The sequence below is a fragment of the Protomyctophum parallelum genome, assembly GCF_964188405.1.
Source record: "Protomyctophum parallelum genome assembly, chromosome: 1".
Lineage (NCBI taxonomy): Eukaryota > Metazoa > Chordata > Actinopteri > Myctophiformes > Myctophidae > Protomyctophum > Protomyctophum parallelum.
The window spans coordinates 73,247,851-73,268,723 of NC_139697.1; the positions used below are offsets into that span (position 1 = coordinate 73,247,851).

At 45.0% G+C, this 20,873-nt stretch overlaps 1 protein-coding gene across 1 annotated transcript in view; it reads left to right on the plus strand.

The window, feature by feature from the left end:
- The first annotated feature begins 760 nt into the window (after positions 1 to 760).
- The window catches only part of elnb (elastin b), a 33,984-nt gene continuing 13,871 nt past the window's right edge, over positions 761 to 20,873 (plus strand). Inside the window, exons 1-34 of the mRNA XM_083759532.1 lie at positions 761 to 1,074; positions 4,640 to 4,864; positions 5,717 to 5,803; positions 6,368 to 6,748; positions 7,184 to 7,210; positions 8,787 to 8,921; positions 9,047 to 9,109; positions 9,193 to 9,828; positions 10,526 to 10,603; positions 11,162 to 11,209; positions 11,418 to 11,468; positions 11,554 to 11,607; positions 12,028 to 12,102; positions 12,246 to 12,293; positions 12,826 to 13,086; positions 13,560 to 14,027; positions 14,154 to 14,186; positions 14,287 to 14,328; positions 14,377 to 14,820; positions 15,328 to 15,360; positions 15,452 to 15,883; positions 15,975 to 16,004; positions 16,194 to 16,421; positions 16,914 to 16,943; positions 17,163 to 17,504; positions 17,603 to 17,635; positions 17,741 to 17,797; positions 17,982 to 18,017; positions 18,124 to 18,204; positions 18,316 to 18,354; positions 18,446 to 18,784; positions 19,084 to 19,149; positions 19,716 to 19,763; positions 20,293 to 20,346. Of these exons, the coding sequence (XP_083615658.1) occupies positions 999 to 1,074; positions 4,640 to 4,864; positions 5,717 to 5,803; positions 6,368 to 6,748; positions 7,184 to 7,210; positions 8,787 to 8,921; positions 9,047 to 9,109; positions 9,193 to 9,828; positions 10,526 to 10,603; positions 11,162 to 11,209; positions 11,418 to 11,468; positions 11,554 to 11,607; positions 12,028 to 12,102; positions 12,246 to 12,293; positions 12,826 to 13,086; positions 13,560 to 14,027; positions 14,154 to 14,186; positions 14,287 to 14,328; positions 14,377 to 14,820; positions 15,328 to 15,360; positions 15,452 to 15,883; positions 15,975 to 16,004; positions 16,194 to 16,421; positions 16,914 to 16,943; positions 17,163 to 17,504; positions 17,603 to 17,635; positions 17,741 to 17,797; positions 17,982 to 18,017; positions 18,124 to 18,204; positions 18,316 to 18,354; positions 18,446 to 18,784; positions 19,084 to 19,149; positions 19,716 to 19,763; positions 20,293 to 20,346 (5,080 nt within the window). The 5' untranslated portion in view covers positions 761 to 998. The remainder of the gene's footprint in view (positions 1,075 to 4,639; positions 4,865 to 5,716; positions 5,804 to 6,367; positions 6,749 to 7,183; positions 7,211 to 8,786; positions 8,922 to 9,046; positions 9,110 to 9,192; positions 9,829 to 10,525; positions 10,604 to 11,161; positions 11,210 to 11,417; positions 11,469 to 11,553; positions 11,608 to 12,027; positions 12,103 to 12,245; positions 12,294 to 12,825; positions 13,087 to 13,559; positions 14,028 to 14,153; positions 14,187 to 14,286; positions 14,329 to 14,376; positions 14,821 to 15,327; positions 15,361 to 15,451; positions 15,884 to 15,974; positions 16,005 to 16,193; positions 16,422 to 16,913; positions 16,944 to 17,162; positions 17,505 to 17,602; positions 17,636 to 17,740; positions 17,798 to 17,981; positions 18,018 to 18,123; positions 18,205 to 18,315; positions 18,355 to 18,445; positions 18,785 to 19,083; positions 19,150 to 19,715; positions 19,764 to 20,292; positions 20,347 to 20,873) is intronic.

Consider the following 20,873-nt stretch of genomic DNA (forward strand, 5'->3'; position numbering starts at 1 on the left):
AAAAAGATCATGAAAAAATTAAGAAAAACGTGTATTAATTATACACAGTTTGTTACTCAGAGTAATTGTATTACTGTATGTGTACAGCACATGCTGTGGTCTGCCTTTCTCACAAAGGGTTGGGTTTCTATCAGGCTGATAGATGTTCTGGTCTCTACTGTAATTAGGCCAGCCTGTGAAGAACAGGTTTACATTTCAGTCTCCACCTCAGCTATTGACATGACTTCATGTTCACGTCAGGAAAGAAAGGGCCTCTTCCGTGATGTGTGGACGGCTGCCAAACACTCCCCCCCCCCCACCCCCCACCCATACGCACACTTAATGTGTACGCACGCACAAACACACACAGACTTTCAGACAATAAACTCTGCCAGTGCAGTCCACCTGTCTGCCTAGGTTGTGTTTTCAGTTTTTCAGTAAAAATGACACCAGAATCCCTCCAGCACTGAACCTTTTAACAACTGCTTACATTGACTTCTTAACAATGACCCACTTACCTACTCTTTACTACACACACATGAATTAGCCTTATCAGGGCAGTGTGTAACTGCCTGTTTCACTTTATTTTTATGAATATCTGGCAGACCGCCTCAATGCTTTTCTTTTGAGCAGTGTGCAGGGGAAGAGACGACCCCCAAATTGTACAATCCACCCCCCCCAGCTCTCTCTCTCTCTCTCTCTCTCTCTCTCTCTCTCTGTGTTTTGGCAAATAAATGCAGCTCCAACAGTCGTTTGGGTGGAGAACGACCCACTTGATCCAATGAAGTGATCCATTGAATCAAGTGTGTTCTCTTTCCTCTCTCTCTCTCCCTCTCCCTCTGTCTGTCAATTACATAGTGTCCTGTCTTGCATCCCAACACTTTTTTTTCCTCCCCTCTTTTCTGTCTCATTATCTAATTTCCCCTCCTTCTTTCTCAAGGCCTGGTTGAGCTCCGGTGGGCTTTTGCTGGGGATAAAAACCTGGGTCTTGGGAGAGGAGAGGGACATTTGAGAGCGAGATGGCGAGGGGGACGGTGACCTCGTATCTACATGGACTCCTTCTCTTGACTCTGTGGAAGCCCTCACTGCAAGGAGGTAGGTCCTGTTTTTGCACCTACAGCAGGCGCTAACATCCACAGGAACATGCAACAAGTGCCTCTGTAGGAGGTCAGCGTCTCGCCTCCAGGATGCTGCTGACTCGTGCACACATTGACAATCGCTGGTGTTGTAGGCCTCACAGCGAATGGATCTTGGCATCTGTAAATGTCAGGCTATGCTCATGATTATTTTAAAGTTGAAGCTTAATTTCAGGCCACTCGTACAGTACAAGAGCAACACCTGTGACGACAGGTGTGTGATAGACCGTACGGTGTAGGTGTGATTGGATGTTCTTATTATTATGTGCTGATTGAAAAAGACACTGGAAATCTCAGACACTGTTTCGGAGTCTCTGAAACTTGCTATGATGATGATGGTGGTAATGAATATGATGGCATGCCTCCTCTTCAAGGTGTGCACTAATTGCTGATGTGATCTAAGATCATTATTAACATTGTCTTCTGCACATTTATACTGTTTTTACATCGTGTTAACAATTGTTGCAATTTTCTATATGGTAGTTCTCAAAATGTAAAGTCTCATAGTCAGCTAAAATAAATCTGTGTGATAATGAATCATCATCACCATCATTGCTATCATCATCATCATCATCATCTACATATTTGCAACCGACATGAGCTGGTGGGATATGGAGAATTCCATACTAAAAGGCTTTCTTACCTTTATTTGTAGTTGTTACGTCCCCACCAAAGAGGTCCAGGTGTTATTTTGTGCAAAAGTGTATTATTGGCTATTTCCCCTATACCATAAGCACGAATTGCATTGAATTGAATGGGGCTATTTACAAAATGTATATAGTATCCCAAGCGGCACACTTTACTACTTATTTCGATGGAAATAAGCCAATTAGCACAAAAACCCAACCCCCATTGAGGGCTTATGGTAGGGGAAATAGCCAATAATGCACTTTTGCACAAAATAACACCTGGACCTCTTTGGTGGGGACGTAACAACTACAAATAAAGGTAAGAAAGCCTTCTAGTATGGAATTATCCTTTAAAGTTAGGAAGAGGTTATGTATTTATATGATTTATACTTGGTTGCGTGGCATGTCGTCCACCTAAAATAGCTGATCTACAAGCAAACAGTTGTGAGCTTGTAGATTGGCAATTTTCAATGCACAACACTGATGCACAAACAAGTATAAATCAAGTAAGCAAATGAATGGGTTTGATCCAGTGTATTTTGGGCTGCCACGATTACATTTTTTAAGTTGACGATTAATTGCCACAAAAAAATTAAAAAACGATTGAAATGTTAGCCGTGCCTTTTTAATAGGCTTCGTAATCACAAATTGCACAGTGCAGATATGACAAATAACTTAAATACCGTATACAAACAAATTACTGAGTATCATTTTCATTTGTACTTAAAAATGTAAAAAATAGCAGAAATTGCTGATCTGCAAGATTACAAGACATCACAAAGTTGTGAGGTTGTAGATTAGCTATTTCTGCTATTTTTGGAAAATGTTTGAAAATGTATGAACATTTTTCAACATGCATCAATTATGACGATTATGATTATGTGATTGATTTGATATATGATTATATTTGCTATTAGGCGATTATGTAATGATTAATTAATTGTGACAGGCCTAGTATTTTCTCTACTGTAAACATTGGTGCTGAAGTGCAGCCTCTATGTCAACCTGCAGTCACACTGCATGCACCGTAAACTCCTCATTGTTTATGGGTCCAATTGGATATGCATTCACACACACTCAAAGGTTACAGATGGATAAATGAACACATGCTTCCATAAGTACTTCCAAAAGTTTGTAATTTGTAATTCCTGAGCAATTTGTAATTCCTTTTAGCTATAAAAATGGCAACTGAGTCATTTCTCCTGGTATTCGGAACTCTTTTGCTGGTGTTAAAGAAGCACAATTAGTGGGGCAGCAGTGAGAACACTGCACAGAAATGTGTGGGGAATTTGGGAACTGGCACAGGGAGATAATTAGCTAGTCAAAAAAGAAAGAAAAGGAAAGCACAGTTAGGGAAGGGAATGAGTAACCTAGTCACAGTGAGCCCATACGGACGTTTACATTTGAATTCTTCCTACTGGTATAAGAGGAGAGTGCTTTTAGTCCAACTGATATGATGTTGCCCTGGTACACACACACTGAAGGGAGGTCTGAGCAATGCCACGTTGATTTCTGTGTGCTTGCTATCTGTCACCAGGTAATGAATGATAACCACATGGGACATTATAATTGACAGTTGGCGCTTTCCAAGCTTTTCAGTATGAGTATTAAAATCGCATCAACATTCCCTCAACAAGAATTTGATGAACGATTGTATTTCCAATAATAACTTCTGAGTCATAAGGTGACACTTAAACACTGTAGATCACAATATGAGGTAGAATAATTTTGAGTTGCCACTAACAAAGATTTCTGGACAGTGTTTTAAAGTTCAAATGTGTGTTATCCTCATTTGAATAGACGTCCATGTCTGTAATACTGTTGTTTCATGTGGCCTTGCAAGACTCCCAGGTTGCACCTATTTAGCTCAAAGTGAGTAGAATCTTTTCGTGTTCTTTCTGAGATTCCCTCAAAACACTGCAAAAGACTTCTAGAGACGGGGTGAGCTTTCCATGCCACAGACTCAACATGGCAGTGATGGACGACTCAGGGTTCAGTGATTTTACTGCACATTGCTTGTGCGCTGCGCATGGCATTGCTCTGAGATCACTAAACTACCCTTCTTGTAGCATTCCCTGAAGACCTCTTTTTCTCACATCTGGGGCTTTGGGATCTCGACAGCCTTTTTCCTTTTATAGTTAGCTTTTCTACGATTCTATTTTCGGCTTTCGATCTCATTTGGTGAAACATGTTATAGTGGCTGCAGAAAAGTGTGAGAATTACAAGCGAGGGAACATGCCTTTTGGCTTAAGGGATGTTTCTTATCAGCGGCAAAGAAACTCATTCTCAGAGTGCAGTGGTGGTGATCACTCAGACTCTCTCTTTCACACGCACACACACACACACACACACACACGCACACGCACACACACACGCACACGTACACGCACGCACGCACTCACTCACTCACTCACTACCAAAATGACATCAGCTAGTTTATTATTTTGCTATCTCACCTTCTTATCTGGGTATGTCTAGTTTTTGTTTGCACAAATGAAAGTAATTTTTTAAGGAGCCAGAAATGATAGGAGAAATTCAAGATTCATTAGCACTGACAGATGGCCCATAAAAAGGTCATTTAATCTGTCCAGAGTCCAGGGTAATGGAAACATTACACTGCTGTTTATGTACAGATAAGCCAAAGCCTTTTGATTTAGATTAGATCAAATGAAAATGAGGTTTCAAGCACTTGGTTTTAATAGTACAGATGGCTTATTTTCAAATCTAAGGCATAGTTTAGTGAAACAAATAGCCTTTGTTTGTCATAGCATTGTTCAACACAGCTAATAACATTTAATCTTTGACTCAAAGCCATTGGGCAGTGGGCACAGTGTGTGCTCTGTGTGGTGTAATTTATTGTGTGTTACTGAGCGTAGTTGTGTTGCTGTGTTTCAGGTGTGTACATACCGGCTGGTGGAGCTGGAGCCGGATTAGGTGCAGGTGCCGGTGTGGGTGCCGGGCCCGGAACCGGATTTGGGCCAGGTGGAACTGGAACCGGATTTGGCCCCGGGGGAGCTGGGACCGGATTTGGCCCTGGGGGAGCTGGGACCGGATTTGGCCCCGGGGGAGCTGGGACCCGATTTGGCCCTGGGGGAGCTGGGACCGGATTTGGACCAGGAGGTTGGATACTGCCTATTCTTCTGTAGTGGATACTGGATAGTGTCTTGTTCTTTTCAGAATGTGACAGTGTGTTCAATGCTTTAACCTCATTTTAGAGATTGCTAAATGAGTGAAAGGTTACATTACTAGTGGCACCATGTCTGGCACCATCACTATTGCTTCAAAACATATTCTATATATTCATCACAGTATTTCAAGCTTACATACACAATCAAAACAATGTCCACTTTAACCTTGCACTATAGGCTATTTAGTTAAAATTACATCATCTCCTGGAGGAGGTCCAGGTTTCAACCCTGTCTCACGGGGGAGGAATTCCTCATGTAGTTATGCCACAAGAATCATCTAGAAATTACTCGCCGATGTGTCATTTCTTTCAGCTGTCTCTGCCCATGTTTGGCTTTCATTTATTTATACTAGACCTGTGCCCGTCGGCCACCAGCCTACTTGGAAATGATGCAAGTATTCGTTGCCATAGCACCCCTTTTAACCGTCGGCTGTCTCCCTGTCCCTTTTGTGCCCATAATGGAGATCTCTGCATCTGCCTGACCTGCCTGTGTCAGAGTGCAAACTGACTGTGAAAAGTGGACTGGTTAAGTAATCAAAAGGCAGGTGTAGGGTTGCCATGGCAATCAATTGGCTGAGGCAGAGCCTGGTAATTCTACAGGTGAGGCGGGACTTAGGCTCATTAAGTTCACTGGCGGTTCTTGACAACCGTGTATCCGACCGACTCAAGGACGGGAACTGCACTCTGTGTAGTGGAGTTGTACACACAGAGACGTGGTGTATTTATTGTAAGATACATGTCTGAGTGTTTTGTCCTCATATCTCCCTGACTGTTTTATCCAACAGCTGGCTATGGTGGTGGACCAGGTGGTGTTGGCCCCGGAGGCTTTGGTCCAGGCAGCAGCGGACTAGGACCTGCAGGTGTTGGGCCAGGTAAGAAGAAGAAAGCCTTATTTATGATTGTCGACCATCACCCAATGCTTCTAGGATGCTGCATGGTAATAATCACTCATGTAATTTCTGACGGTTGCTACTGATGTTCCCCAGGAGCTGGAAGAAAACCTCCTAAAACCGGTGAGAAGCTTGGAGGCAGCGTTTGCTAGCGTGAAGCTTTTAAGACTTAGACATCTCTGCATAAACATTAGTCTCAGAGTAGGGCTGACATTTATCAAAGGAACATGCACAAATGAAAAAAGTTTTGATTGTGTAAAGAGCTGACTGGTAGCAGTTTAACCTTTATGTTCAACATTGTACAAGTATGCTACAGTGCTATAACTGCAATTGTGTTTTTTTTATAGTGTTGTAAGTAGTGATCATAGATTAGAAGCTTTATGAGGTACTCCAGGAACTCCAATTGTAATAATTTATGCTATTGGCATATAATCATATAGTCATCTGGCCAACCTCACATCAGATGTAAAGTGTATGAAACCAACATTTATTTTTAATTTGATGATTTAACACATATTGTACATTTTATTGGACTTGATTCTATAGGAGCTGGCTACGGTGGTCGTGGTGGAGGTCCTGGAGGCTTGGGTGTCGGACTCGGACCTGGAGGTCTGGGACCAGGAGGTCTGGGACCAGGAGGTCTGGGACCTGGAGGAGTTGGGCCAGGAGGAGTTGGGCCAGGAGGAGTTGGGCCAGGAGGAGTTGGGCCAGGAGGAGTTGGGCCAGGAGGAGTTGGGCCAGGAGGAGTTGGACCAGGAGGAGTTGGGCCAGGAGGAGTTGGACCAGGAGGAGTTGGACCAGGAGGAGTTGGACCAGGAGGAGTTGGACCAGGAGGAGTTAGACCAGGAGGCTTTGTTCCTGCTGGTGTGGGTCCTGGTGGCTATGGAACTGGGCCAGCTGGTATTGGTCCTGGAGGCACTGGTCGAGGTGAGTAGTTGTAGGCAACTATGCACCAGTTATTCATATGATACACTGGGCTGTATTTTGCGTGTCTTAAGTACCAGGTCTTATTACTTAACTTAAGACCTGGAGGCGTGATCAATGCCATTTGGCTATTCTGAGTGGCCAAAGAGCATTGACCACGCCTCCAGGTCTTAAGTTAAGTAATAAGACCTGGTACTTAAGACACGCAAAATACAGCCCATTATGTCATATGAATAACAGGAGAGTTAATGAAGAATAATATACTGCAGAAAATGTATCTTACCGTTATTTAGTATAGTCTATCTATACTATAGTACATGTCAATTATATAATTTCATGCATTATTATTATGATTTTATTGTTGTTGTTTTTTCTACAAAAGTCTCAGTTCAGAGTCTAAAAAACATGGAGGAAAAACTGTGCTTTTCTTGTTCACAGGGGCTGGCAGAAAACCTGGAAAGTCAGGTAAGACTGCTTGTACTGTCAAGTCTCATTAGGAAGATGACCGACAACCCTAACCTCACCATCTATTCTATATACAGTACCATGTGGGAGAACACAGAACAGGGGTTTGGGTGGGGGTGGAGGTGAACTGTATGCCACATTGACGACAGATCACTTGCCATAGCAGACAACCCCAAACAATACACTGGCTGCAACATTAATCGCCTAATCAGTGGCCTCCATTACGGTAACTAGCCCTTACAATGAGTGGAAGTCCTTTGTGCTCGCTGCACAATGATCAGTGGTCAGGCGGCAGACCCTATGCACTGTACTGTAAATATTGTTCCTTGGGAGAGTCAGTCCAGTGGGATCCTATAGTTGCATGCATTTGCCATTATTTCATTTCCTCATTCCTTCAAGGCTATATGCTGCTCATAAGGGGCCACAGGCCCTCCGGCACGCACGCACGCACGCACGCACGCACGCACGCACGCACGCACACACACACACACACACACACACACACACACACATAGAGACGCAGGCATGCACACAGACCCATATTCTGATAAAAGCTAATGCGTTAGATATGGTGGACCCCCAGATAAAGAGAGGAAGTCATCACCTCAGTCAGAGCGAGGGGTTTGCTTTGGAATTTTGACCGTCTCTTTTTTGTTTGCCTTGTCGGACATGCAGCTCGCTCATGCAGGATGAGGAATCTTGGTAATATTGTTACTGTTCTCCGACGCTAGGCCCCGGCTTTGTGGAACCTTCGAATCCCACCCATAATGCCTTGGGGTAGAAAATGGGTCAGTGTCAAGCACAGGAAAGAGACTCTTCAGTCACACTTTCCAGTTTGCCGAAAGTCTGGTCCCCTCAACCCAGCATGTTATTTATACATTCTAGACAATAATACCCAGAAAATGTAAATGTTTGTACGGCCTCGCCCCTACCCATATGAGTAAGACGAAAACATCCTGCTTGCCTAACCTGAAAAAGCAATTGAAGGGTGGCATCTACAAATTCCATCAATCAAACCAGAAGTTACACTAAACCATTGAAATCCGCATGATGACATTATGTTTCACCTCCTTAGATTTCCATTTAGCACGTACTGTAGGCAATAACGCAAATGTTACTATAATACAAAATCTATGTATACATTAACCTGCAAGACTATGTTTATGAAAATGTATGAATCTATTGAACATATCTTGTACCAACTCAGAGTTTAACAGTCAACTGGAGGATTCATTTCTGGTTTTCCCATTTCCTTATACAGGTTTCTGTTTCCTCTCTCCGTCTTGTACAGTAAATCTTTACTGGCCCGTCCATAGATTGACCCTTGAGGAGTTTTAAACAGTTTTAAAGTCAAACACTTAACACTTTCACAGAATCCTTCCAGGGGGACACATTAATCTTAGTGAGGTTTCTGTCTGGCAACAGTCATAGATGTATAACATTACCAAAGGGCGGAGGCACACAGGGACACATTGGATTCATTAATGTACTGTATGATGTAGCATTCTGTACTTCACACACATCAAGGAGGAAAAGAGGCACTGAGCATTAAGGCTTTCCTGTCCCCACATTATAGGATACGGTGCAGGGGGAGTGCTTGGAACCGGAGGTGGCTGGGGCCAGGGTGGACTGGGCCAGGGAACTGGTGGACTGGGAACTGGGGGGCTCGGGCCCGGAGGCCAGGGAGCTGGAACAGGATATGGACCAGGAGGTCAGTTTGGGTTTTGTTTGGCAATTTAAATAAAATAAAGAAAAATAAGTAATATTACAGACTTTACAGTAATACGTATACAGACACACAGAGCCATCCTAATTGTACCGTCTGTGCTGTCCTAGGTGGCTACGGCGGTTATGGAGGTGGTTATGGGCCAGGAGGAGTCCCCAAACCTCCCAAATCAGGTAATTACTGCTTATTACAAGATATTAGTAATATTTCATGAATTCTAACTTCATAGTAATTCAATCTAACTTATCTATCTTAGGTGGAGCTCGAACAGCACTAGGTGGGACAGGATATGGGCCTGGTGGTGGTGGTGGCTTTGGGCCTGGTGGCGCAGGAGTTGGGCCTGGTGGTGCTGGTGGCTTTGGGCCTGGCGGCACAGGAGTTGGACCTGGTGGTGCTGGTGGCTTTGGGCCTGGCGGCGCAGGAGTTGGACCTGGTGGTGCTGGTGGCTTCGGGCCTGGTGGTGCAGGAGTTGGACCTGGTGGTGCTGGTGGCTTCGGGCCTGGCGGCGCAGGAGTTGGACCTGGTGGTGCTGGTGGCTTCGGGCCTGGCGGCGCAGGATTTGGACCTGGTGGTGCTGGTGGCTTTGGGCCTGGCGGCACAGGAGTTGGACCTGGTGTTGCTGGTGGATTCGGGCCTGGTGGTGCAGGAGTTGGACCTGGTGGTGCTGGTGGCTTCGGGCCTGGCGGCGCAGGAGTTGGACCTGGTGGTGCTGGTGGCTTTGGGCCTGGTGGTGCAGGAGTTGGGCCCGGTGGTGCAGGAGTTGGGCCTGGTGGTGCAGGAGTTGGGCCTGGTGGTGCAGGAGGTATTGGGCCTGGTGGCGCAGGATTTGGGCCTGGTGGTGCAGGAGTTGGGCCTGGCGGCTTTGGCACTGGAGCTGCTGTTCCAGCAGGCGGTAAGTGTTAAGATCTGTACTACAAATCACATACAGTATAATATGTGTTAAATATGTATAATGCCTTCACATATAACACAATTAATTTATTAAAGTAATTAATTAATTTCATCTTAATTCTCAATCTTAAAACTCATTTACCGCCGTCATCTAGTGGCTGAAAAGGAACTTGCGGATCGCGTTCACTTCAACGTTAGACGTCTTAGTTTGAAAGCCGTTTTACCTGGACACTGCAAGTCAGGAAGTGAAAAACCGCTATGTAGGCGGCCCGTTTTGAACAAAAAGCCATGAACGGAGCGTGCAATTTACGTGAAAGACTTTCCTACTAGGCTGAGGAATGTATCCCACCCTTTTCACATTGTCCTGTTATAGCGCCACCAACAGGTGGATTTTTGCAAAACACATTTTTGGAACAAAATGCCTCAAATTATCCAATTGTCATCCAAGGCTTAAGAAGAAATGTCACCCTTTTCACATTGGCCTATTATAGTGCCACCAGGTGGCCACAACCTGACCTGCCCTGGTGGAGACCTTTTTCTAGTTTGTTTTTGTTTTGTTTGTTTTTTTCATCGCACCTCAACCGGAGTGTTACGAGTGCGTACAGAACTTCTGAAACAGCATAAAAATACTTACTGTAACTATAGCCCCATTTGTAATTGATCTATACTAAGGTAACAAACACATTTTCCCGTTTCAGTACCAGTGTTGCCTCAGACTGGATTACCTGGAGGAAAGACTGCTGGAAAAGCTGGAAAAGCATCAAAACAAGTACCAGGTAAAATCACCTTTCATTCATCATCTATCATAAATCACCTACACCGTGTGAATGGTTGGGGAATACGACCCCAACCAATGAACTGGCTAAAGCTTACAGCTGGTTCAGTTTATATATGACATTATTAGGATGCCAAACATTCATTGCGCTGCATGGTGTAGTGGTGGTATTGACACTCTATCCACACTGGAGTGTATGTTTTTTAGTTTTTTTTTGCTGTTTTTTTTTTTTAAATAAAGATTGATTGATTGTGCCATTGGACTGTAATCAAAGGGTTCTTGGTTTGATTCTTGCTAGGGAAACTTTTAGTTATACAGTATGTAGGTAATTGATTAAGTTTAGGCACAGTTGGTAATGTGCGTGTGTGTGTGTGTGTGTGTGTGTGTGTGTGTGTGTGTGTGTGTGTGTGTGTGTGTGTGTGTGTGTGTGTGTGTGTGTGTGTGTGTGTGTGTGTGTGTGTGTGTGTGTGTGTGTGTGTGTGTGTGTGTGTGTGTGTGTGTGTGTGTGTGTGTGTGTGTGTGTGTGTGTGTGTGTGTGTGTGTGTGTTCGCTCATATAGGCATTGGGCTGCCTGGACTGTATCAAGGAGGAATTGTGCCAGGCCAAGGTAATTGGCCTTTTAATTTGAATGTGTTCTATCATGCTTTATGTAGTATTTCATTTCATGTAATGTCCATATAATTATGTGGGAAACAAAATAAACTGATTATGTTGTTTAGATATGGACTAGTATACATAAAAGTTGTCTACTACTTTTAGTTTTTAAAAAGTTTTACCCTTTTCCTTTCATCCCATCTCCATGCTATGCGCTGTAGGTTTTGGAGGTCGTGGTGTTCTCCCTGGTGTTGCCACTGGCTCTCAAACTGGTGAGTAAATCATTTAAACTCTACACAACTTCAATTCCATATGACATTACTTCACAAATATCAAACTATTTCCACCCCTTCACAGGAAGTGGAGTGCTGGGCCAGGGTCAGGGAGGAGCTGGAGATGGAGCTGGTGGTGGTGAGTGTTCACCTCTGCTACAAAATTAGATAACCGTTTAATGTCACTGAAGTTTTGATAAATCCCAAACGAGCATCCGCATCTCGTTATTGCATCGTTTTACACTTCTACAACAATTACAACAATAAAAGCATTAAGACAACTCTCTTTTTCAAAGTGACTTGAATGCCTGATTTATACTTTGTTTTACAATCAAGTGCCTCAAAGTAGTAAGGTACTGTAACTGGGACAATAGTTAAATATCACACCTGATGGTGAACAGAACATGTATTCAACATACCGGTATCTGGATGTCATATGTCAAATCTAAATAGCCAACAGGAAATAAAGCGGTGAGGTGGTGTCAACTACAAGCAGCAAACATTTAGCAGCGTAGGATTTTTTGATGTATAGCCTCTGATTTTTGCCCACTTCCCTCAGCTGGTCGAGGTGGTTTTGGTAGTCAGCCGTTGCCTGGAGTATTCCGCGGTTACCCTCTCATCTCCCCCAAATCAGGTACAGCAAACGGCAACACAGAAACCTTTGCAATCACATGACATGTAGAATCGTATGGAGTCCATGTAGTGGTCAGTACAGAATAATTAAATGATAAATGTCATGTAAATTATGTGTTCTTTGTCTTTTTCGTTCTACTATAGGAGCGGGCAAGTCAAAGAAGAACCCAGCCAAAGCTGCTGCTAAATATGGTAAGGAGACATTTATCAGGGTGTGAGCCTAGAACTGGGACAATGTGACACACGCTGTATTGATTCTAGAGTTCCTAATAGATCAATCAGAAGTTACGTCTTGCCATAGCAGTATATACCAGTAAGACGCCCTGAGGGCACGCATCCGCCTGGGTGGCTGCAGACGGCAGACTGCTGGGCTGGTGCTTTGGCATGGGGGGTCAGATCAATATAATAAATTCTGTACTTGCCATATATGGAGCGTGTCTTGAGTGTACAATGTTGAGGTCAGATCAACATATGAATGCAGCATCATGAACGCAGAATCCAATTGCTGTGACACTTTGCACGCACACTCCCACTGGGCCAAGGAAGAACTGCCAACCCAATTTTTTTATCAGCCTCATGATGGCTCTAGTCTATACTGTAACTAGCCAAATAATGTTTTGCCCTGTGATTCTTGAACAGTAGGTCGTACAATCAAAACCAGTGGATCTATGTTCTAGCCTCTGAGGAGCGCACTATTCTAGTGTTTGTTTCTTTTTTTTACCAGGTGGAGCTGGAACCGGAGGAGGTGTACTTGGTCAAGGAGGCGTGGCTGGGACAGGAGGTGGGCCTGGATTTGGAGGTGGAGTAGGAACAGGAGGCGGGCCCGGATTTGGAGGCGGAGTCGGGACAGGAGGCGGACCTGGATTTGGAGGCGGAGTCGGGACAGGAGGCGGGCCTGGATTTGGAGGCGGAGTCGGGACAGGAGGCGGGCCTGGATTTGGAGGCGGAGCCGGGGCAGGAGGCGGGCCTGGAGGTGTAGGTGGGAGTTAAATCATTGTAAGAATATAAATAATGAAATAAATAGTACAATGTACTACTACTACTATTACTATTACTAGTACTATTATGTTTAATTATTCCACTATGGAAATAGTTCAGTAGAGCACAGACAGCTCCTATACCAAGGTCTATGAGGTGCTGCAGTGCTTCTTTTGGCCAATATATCGATAATGATGCATTGGCACAAGTGGCCTCTGGAGGTTGACTACAGGCTTTATTGCCTCAGTGTTGCAAAAAATGTTTATGTCATACTAGGGTGATACCCGTTTTCAGTGCACCTCCTCTGTGATAAACACATCTAACATCACATCACATAATCACAATAAATATGTATTCTCATAGATGTGATTTGTATTTCAGGATATGATGCCAGTGCCAAAGCCCGTAAATATGGTAGGATAGTTTTATCACACAAGCAATATTATAGCTTGCATTGTATGTCTACTGGCTTTGGACCAGGTGGTGCTGGGACTGGCCCAGGTGGATACGGACCAGGCGGTGCTGGGACTGGACCAGGTGGATACGGACCAGGCGGTGCTGGGACTGGACCAGGTGGATACGGACCAGGCGGTGCTGGGACTGGACCAGGTGGATACGGACAAGGCGGTGCTGGGACTGGACCAGGTGGATACGGACCAGGTGGTGCTGGGACTGGACCAGGTGGATACGGACCAGGCGGTGCTGGGACTGGCCCAGGTGGATACGGACCAGGTGGTGCTGGGACTGGACCAGGTGGATACGGACCAGGTGGTGCTGGGACTGGACCAGGTGGTGCTGGGACTGGCCCAGGTGGAGTAGGCACTGGGCCTGGTGGATATGGGCCTGGAGGTGTAGGAACAGGACCAGGTGGCTTTGGACCGGGGGGTGCTGGGACTGGACCGGGTGGGGCTGGTTACAGACCAGGTGGAGCTGGAACTGGACCAGGAGGTAATATACAAACAATAAATCTACTTCTAAAGACTATTAAATTGCTTCAATTTTGCAGAATGATGTTTATATTAAATTGGTAAATCATGATAAATATGATAATCATACATGTGATTTGTATTTCAGGATATGATGCCAGTGCCAAAGCCCGAAAATATGGTATGATAATTTTATCACAAAAGCAATATTATAGTACAGATTGCATTGTATATGTCTACTGTTAAGTTATAACTACATATTTGTATTTTAATATTTATAGGTATGCTAAGTGGAGCGCTTGGAGGTCCAGGTGGTGGTGGTGGTGTTGGGCCTGGCGGTGCTGGTACTGGATTTGGGCCTGGTGGTGGAGTTAGGCCTGGGGCTGGCGGTGCTGGTACTGGATTTGGGCCTGGTGGTGCTGGTACTGGATTTGGGCCTGGTGGCGGAATTGGGCCTGGTGGTGCTGGTACTGGATTTGGGCCTGGTGGCGGAGTTGGGCCTGGTGGCGCTGGTACTGGATTTGGGCCTGGTGGTGGAGTTGGGCCTGGTGGTGCTGGTACTGGATTTGGGCCTGGTGGCGGAATTGGGCCTGGTGGTGCTGGTACCGGATTTGGGCCTGGTGGCAGAGTTGGGCCTGGTGGTGCTGGTACTGGGTATGGGCCTGGTGGTGGAGTTGGGCCTGGTGGTGCTGGTACTGGGTACGGGCCTGGTGGTGGAGTTGGACCTGGCAGTACTGGAACTGGTCTGGGTGGTGCTGGTTACAGACCAGGTGGAGCTGGAACTGGTCCAGGGGGAGCAGGAACTGGACCTGGTGGTAATATACAAACAATAAATCTACTTCATTGTTTCAGTCTTGCACAATGATCGATGTTTATATTTAAATGGTAAATCATGATAAATATGCATTATATTTTAACATACACATTGCGGTTGTAACTAGGTTAAAAAAATCATCAACATACCCAGTAGATATGCTGGGAACGCCTACTTACTGGCTTGACAGTCCATACATCCAAACAGAAAATCTGATTGCATTAAATGACGTTAAACTAACTTTGCCACTCACTTTGCCACTCGATTTGCCATTCACTTTATGCATGCGCATACCCTCTATTCCTACACTTTCTGTGAACAGGTGAATGCCATAACTAATTATTAGCGTGGCAGCGCCCAACTCTGGCGATCATGCCCACCACCTAATGCACCAGTGCAGTGCCCAATCTGTCAATCATTGTGCAGGTGTTCATGTCAATAATAAAAACACGATACTTTGCATTTGAGTCACATATGGCTCCTACAAACCATGTGATTTGTATTTCAGGATATGATGCCAGTGCCAAAGCCCGAAAATATGGTATGATTATTTTACCACACTAGCAATATTGTAGTACAGATTGCATTGTATGCCTACTGTGATACGGTAACTACATATTTGTATTTTTAAGGTATGCTAAGTGGAGCGCTTGGAGGTACAGGTGCAGGCAGTGGTGGAGTTGGGCCTGGTGGTGCTGGTACTGGATTTGGGCCTGGTGGTGGAGTTAGACCTGGTGGTACTGGTACTGGATTTGGGCCTGGTGGTGCTGGTACTGGATTTAGACCAGGTGGCGGAGTTGGGCCTGGCGGTACTGGTACTGGATTTGGGCCTGGTGGTGCTGGTACTGGATTTGGGCCTGGTGGCGGAGTTGGGCCTGGCGGTGTTGGTACTGGATTTGGGCCTGGTGGTGCGGGTACAGGATTTGGGCCTGGTGGCGGAGTTGGGCCTGGCGGTGCTGGTACTAGATTTGGGCCTGGTGGCGGAGTTGGGCCTGGCGGTGCTGGTACTGGATTTGGGCCTGGTGGTGGAGTTGGGCCTGGTGGAATCGGTTATGGCCCTGGAGGTAATTATAAATACAGATTCTAACTACATTTAGATTGTATAATAGACCCATATTGCACCAAATAATAATATTCTCTCTCTGCAACTTTCAGGTTACGCAGGTGCCAAAGCACGCAAATATGGTAAGAAGATAATTGCGTTTGTTAGATATTTCTTGTGCTTTGACACAAAATGTAACGAATGCAAAATACAAAAAGAGCCTGAGGAATTTGTTGGAATGTACAGTATGTGTATACAAAATCCATTAGTTTTTGTTGAAATGACTTTTGTCGTAAACAAAGTTGATTATTTTGTATTGCTTCATTTTGTAGGTCAGCCTGGTGGAGGTGCCTTTGGTGCTGGAGGCGCAGGTGCTGGCCCTGGCCAGGGCACAGGGCCAGGTTCTGGGCTTGGAGGAGGAGGAGGAGGAATCCCAGGACGGGGTGTTGGACTAGGAACCGGAGGTGGGCCTGGATCAGGTCTTGGAACAGCTGGAATACCAGGTTCTGGAGTTGTGGCTGGAGTTGGACCCGGTGGTTTTGGACCCGGCAGCGCGGGAGGTACACTATGGATGCACTGGAACTTTTCATAATCAATAATTCAATATCAAACCCAATACAGTATGCGTTTCTTAAAAACAAATCACACCAGCGTGTGAACTGAGCGGTGCTCTGTGTGTGTGTGTGTGTGTGTGTGTGTGTGTGTGTGTGTGTGTGTGTGTGTGTGTGTGTGTGTGTGTGTGTGTGTGTGTGTGTGTGTGTGTGTGTGTGTGTGTGTGTGTGTGTGTGTGTGTGTGTGTGTGTGTGTGTGTGTGTGTGTGTGTGTGTGTGTGTGTGTGTGTGTGTGTTTAGCTGACTGCTCAGTGTGAATGAGCCAGCAGCGACAATTGGAATGCAACCCCACTTAGCTGACTGCTCAAAACAGCTGCAGGGGTCAATAGGTCATACTCGGACATAGGGACAGATAGACATACATACCCACACACACAGTCACTGTTAGGAGCGCTTGGCACCGCTCAAAAATGTCTTTGTCTCTGTTTTTGTTTCATATAGGATATCCTGGTGGGGCCAAGTCTCAATATGGTACATAATTGCATGACACTATGCTTCAAAAGTTCATGTACAATCCACAATCACTTTATAACTTTATGTGTTCTTTTAAAATGCATAGGAGGTGTAGTATGCTCCTTGCTTGCTCCAAAATCTGTATAAATTTTAAACGGTAATATACGGTAATATATAACAAAATCAAGTACACCTCAAATTGAATTGGCACGTTGGACATTTTTTCTCCCGGTCCAGGTAATGCTGGAGGCGGAGGAGCACCTGGATCAGGTCTTGGTGGCCCAGCAGGGACAGGAGGCGCTTTGGGGGCTGGAGGAACAGGATCTGGCTACCGACCTGGGGCCGGCTACGGGCCTGGAGCAGGAGTTGGACCAGGGGCCGGGACAGGCTATGGTCCAGGGGGAGGCTACGGGCCTGGAGCAGGAGTTGGACCAGGGGCCGGGACAGGCTATGGTCCAGGGGGAGGCTACGGGCCTGGAGCAGGAGTTGGACCAGGGGCCGGGACAGGCTATGGCCCAGGGGGAGGCTACGGGCCTGGCGTAGGAGGTGGAGCAGGACCAGGGACTGGATATGGACCTGGTAATTGATCTGAATCAAGGTTATGTTTTTTTTAGATCAGTCAAACGGAATCTTTATAGATGAACTAAATCCTTATCCTCTTTCATTCTCCCTGACAGGTTATGGACCTGGATCAAAAGCTGCTAAATACGGTATGAACAGATGCACGTTTTTCTCACAACATCATGATCGTGACATTAAATCCTCGATTGGACCAAATCATAGGACTTAATGGTTGTGGTCTGATCCTGATGCAGGCCTTGGTGGAGCGGGTGGTGGTGGAGTGCTTGGAGGCGGAGTAGGGCGAGGTGGTGGTGAGTTTAGTTTAGTCAAGCAACGCACCATGACTGAACAAAGTCCTGGTTTTGCCTATAACCTGGCCAATCTGGTGTCCAAAAATAGGAACGTCCAATTGAAAGTTGTTAAATGAGTATAAATTAACCTTTAGACTAATACATTGGTTGTTTTCTCAATACTTTTGCTTTTTTCCCATGTCAGTTGGAACAGGACCAGGTGGTTATGGCACAGGACCAGGTGAGATACTAAGATTCAACAACACAACACACACGACATTAAATGCTTTTGTTTTCACAAGCAGTAAGATTTCAGCATGTTCACAATTGTTTACATTACTCCATAGGTGGCTATAGGCCAGGTGGCTTTGGGCCAGGTGGATATGGACCTGGTGGTTTCGGACCAGGTGCAGGAACAGGAGGTCCAGGTGAGAGTTGAATCAGGCGCTGGGTTGGACTGAAGGTGGTTTGTATACAGGTGCCGATGAGAATGTGATGAGTTATTGTGTCTGTGTAGTCACTGTTTGCCTTTATTCTAGGCTATGGTACTGGAGCTGGCTCTAAAGCTGCTAAATATGGTAAGAAGCACCATAAGATTTGACATGACTGCTTGAGCTATACCTTCCTTTATACCGCCTACTCTTATTGTCCTGTTACCTCTGACTGTAGGACTGCCAGGTGGTGGAACTGGAACTGTGGCAGGAACAGGCACTACAGGAACTGGCACTGGAACTGGACCTGGCACTGGAACTGGACCTGGTACTGGTACTGGTACTGGACCTGGAACTGGCACTGGCACTGGAACTGGACCTGGTACTGGAACTGGAACTGGAACTGGAACTGGAACTGGACCTGGTACTGGTACTGGTACTGGTACTGGTACTGGACCTGGAACTGGCACTGGAACTGGAACTGGCACTGGCACTGGAACTGGACCTGGTACTGGACCTGGAACTGGAACTGGAACTGGAACTGGCACAGGAACTGGCACTGGCACTGGCACTGGAGGTAAGACAACCTTTTTTTGTTCTTTTTTTTTACCATTGGTAATTGTTTGTAACGTAAACTAAAGTGTGAAAAATCTGTGATGTCAGATTGTCAGGCTCATAACTCCTCTGCTGCTGTGCGTTGGGAGTCACATGACGAGTTCAGAGCATACTTGTGTTTGTACCTGATGTTCAAATGGAACCGCTGAACTTGAAACAATGAGAAGGATCTGCACTGAAAATGAAATGGTGACAGAGGTCTTGGATAGTAATTTTCCTTCCTAAATTGTACTTAATTGAATCTAATTGTTGATGCAACAGGTGCAGATGGAGAAACAGCAGGAGCCACATCGGCCCCAAGAACCCCAGACAACAGCACTGAGACAGGTTACATGCCTTGAAATGCTTTTAATGATTTCACTGTTCACATGATGTAGTACTAGTTTTACAAACACAGGATATGATGTTCTTATCCAAAGTAAATCATATTACATTGTATTACATTTTACATCTATTGGATTTGCTGGGGGATAGGGGAAATACTTGCATCTGCTTTTGACATTCCCACTCTGGTTTCCTTTTGGGAAATGTAGATTTCTCGTTTGATATTTAATAATATTCCAATTTGAAAATTGAATAATATAAAAATAAAAAAAGTGTTAACCATAGCCTGTCAGTTTTGGGAAATTCTTGAGTGGTGCAGCCACTCCAAGGAACAGCAATGTCCGTCCCTGGCTATATCCCTGTGTCCCGATGTATGTATGCTTTTAAAGAAAATGTCAGCATTATTTTTCCAAAGTTTTTTAACTACGGTATTTTAAATCCAAAAATAGCAGATCTTGTCACAGAACAAAGCAAGGCGGCTCAACTGCTTATGAAAGTGTCCCCCCGCTTTTTACAAATTGAAGCATGTTTAATTATTACGACAACACAATTCTCCCCCTGCTCTCCAGGTGGTCCTGGTGGAGCTGGAAAGGATGGTGATGGACCAGGAGGACAAGGTAATGTACAAGTTATTAGATAGATTAAGAAACAATCTTCAGAACATCTAGCTTGCGGTATGGTTTCTGATTGATTTACTACCAATAATACAGCATACAGTATATTATTATCTCCGCCTGGCTGAAGGCAAAGGGGTGTTTTCTCCCTGTCTATGTGTTTGTTTGCCTGAGGATAATCTTGCAAACAGCTGCTAGACCCATCAACGCTAAATGAAGTACCTCGACGCATTTCACATACATATATTTATTTTATTTGTTATATTTAACTTTACATTTATATTGGAACTTAAGACAGTAGCTGTCGGATAGGGCTGAAAACCTTGCCCAAATACTTACTTATACGTAATGGATACATCAGATGACCTACATCATAGGCTCAACACACTTCCTGGCGGAGATATGCACTCCACTGAGTGCATGAACCTCTCTAGTGTATTTATTTCTTTAGTTACAGTTCCACATCATGGTATTCACATAGTTTCCCCACTTCACCATGTCACTGTTGATAGTTTACGGTTGCTGTTTACAGGTGAGGGGGTTGGTGGTGGTGTTTTAGAAGGGTCTGGAAGCTCTGGAGGTGAAGGTGTGTGCAAAACCAGCAAATGACCTTGGATGAAAATGAAAAGCTTTCATTTTGTAACTTGAGCCAATGAGCATGAACAATATAGCCTACTTTCCATTGTGGTGCAATGGCAACATGGCTGGCTCCGGGTCGGAAATGTGATGTTAAAAAATAATGTCCCGGCCATGTTTTCAAATGATTCCCAAACATGGCTTTATAGATTGGCGAGCACAGTCTGCAAACTTAAACTACGATGTAAGCTAAGGTCTAAGCTGTATGGAACGTGTCAACACATGCTGACACAGTCATAGTAGAGAAAATAAATCACCACTCCACGGAACGAGTTACAGAACAGTCCAGTCAAATACTGTAACATTATTGAGAGGGGCAACATGATGGCATTAGTGACATCCTTGTGTCCTGCTCAACGGCTCTTGAGTGATACATTAAACCCTTCAAATTATGTACAGGTGAAATGTCCAAAATAATGATTATAAAATGTATCTAGATGACCTAATTTTGTCCCATCTGGAAAATGGGTAGACATC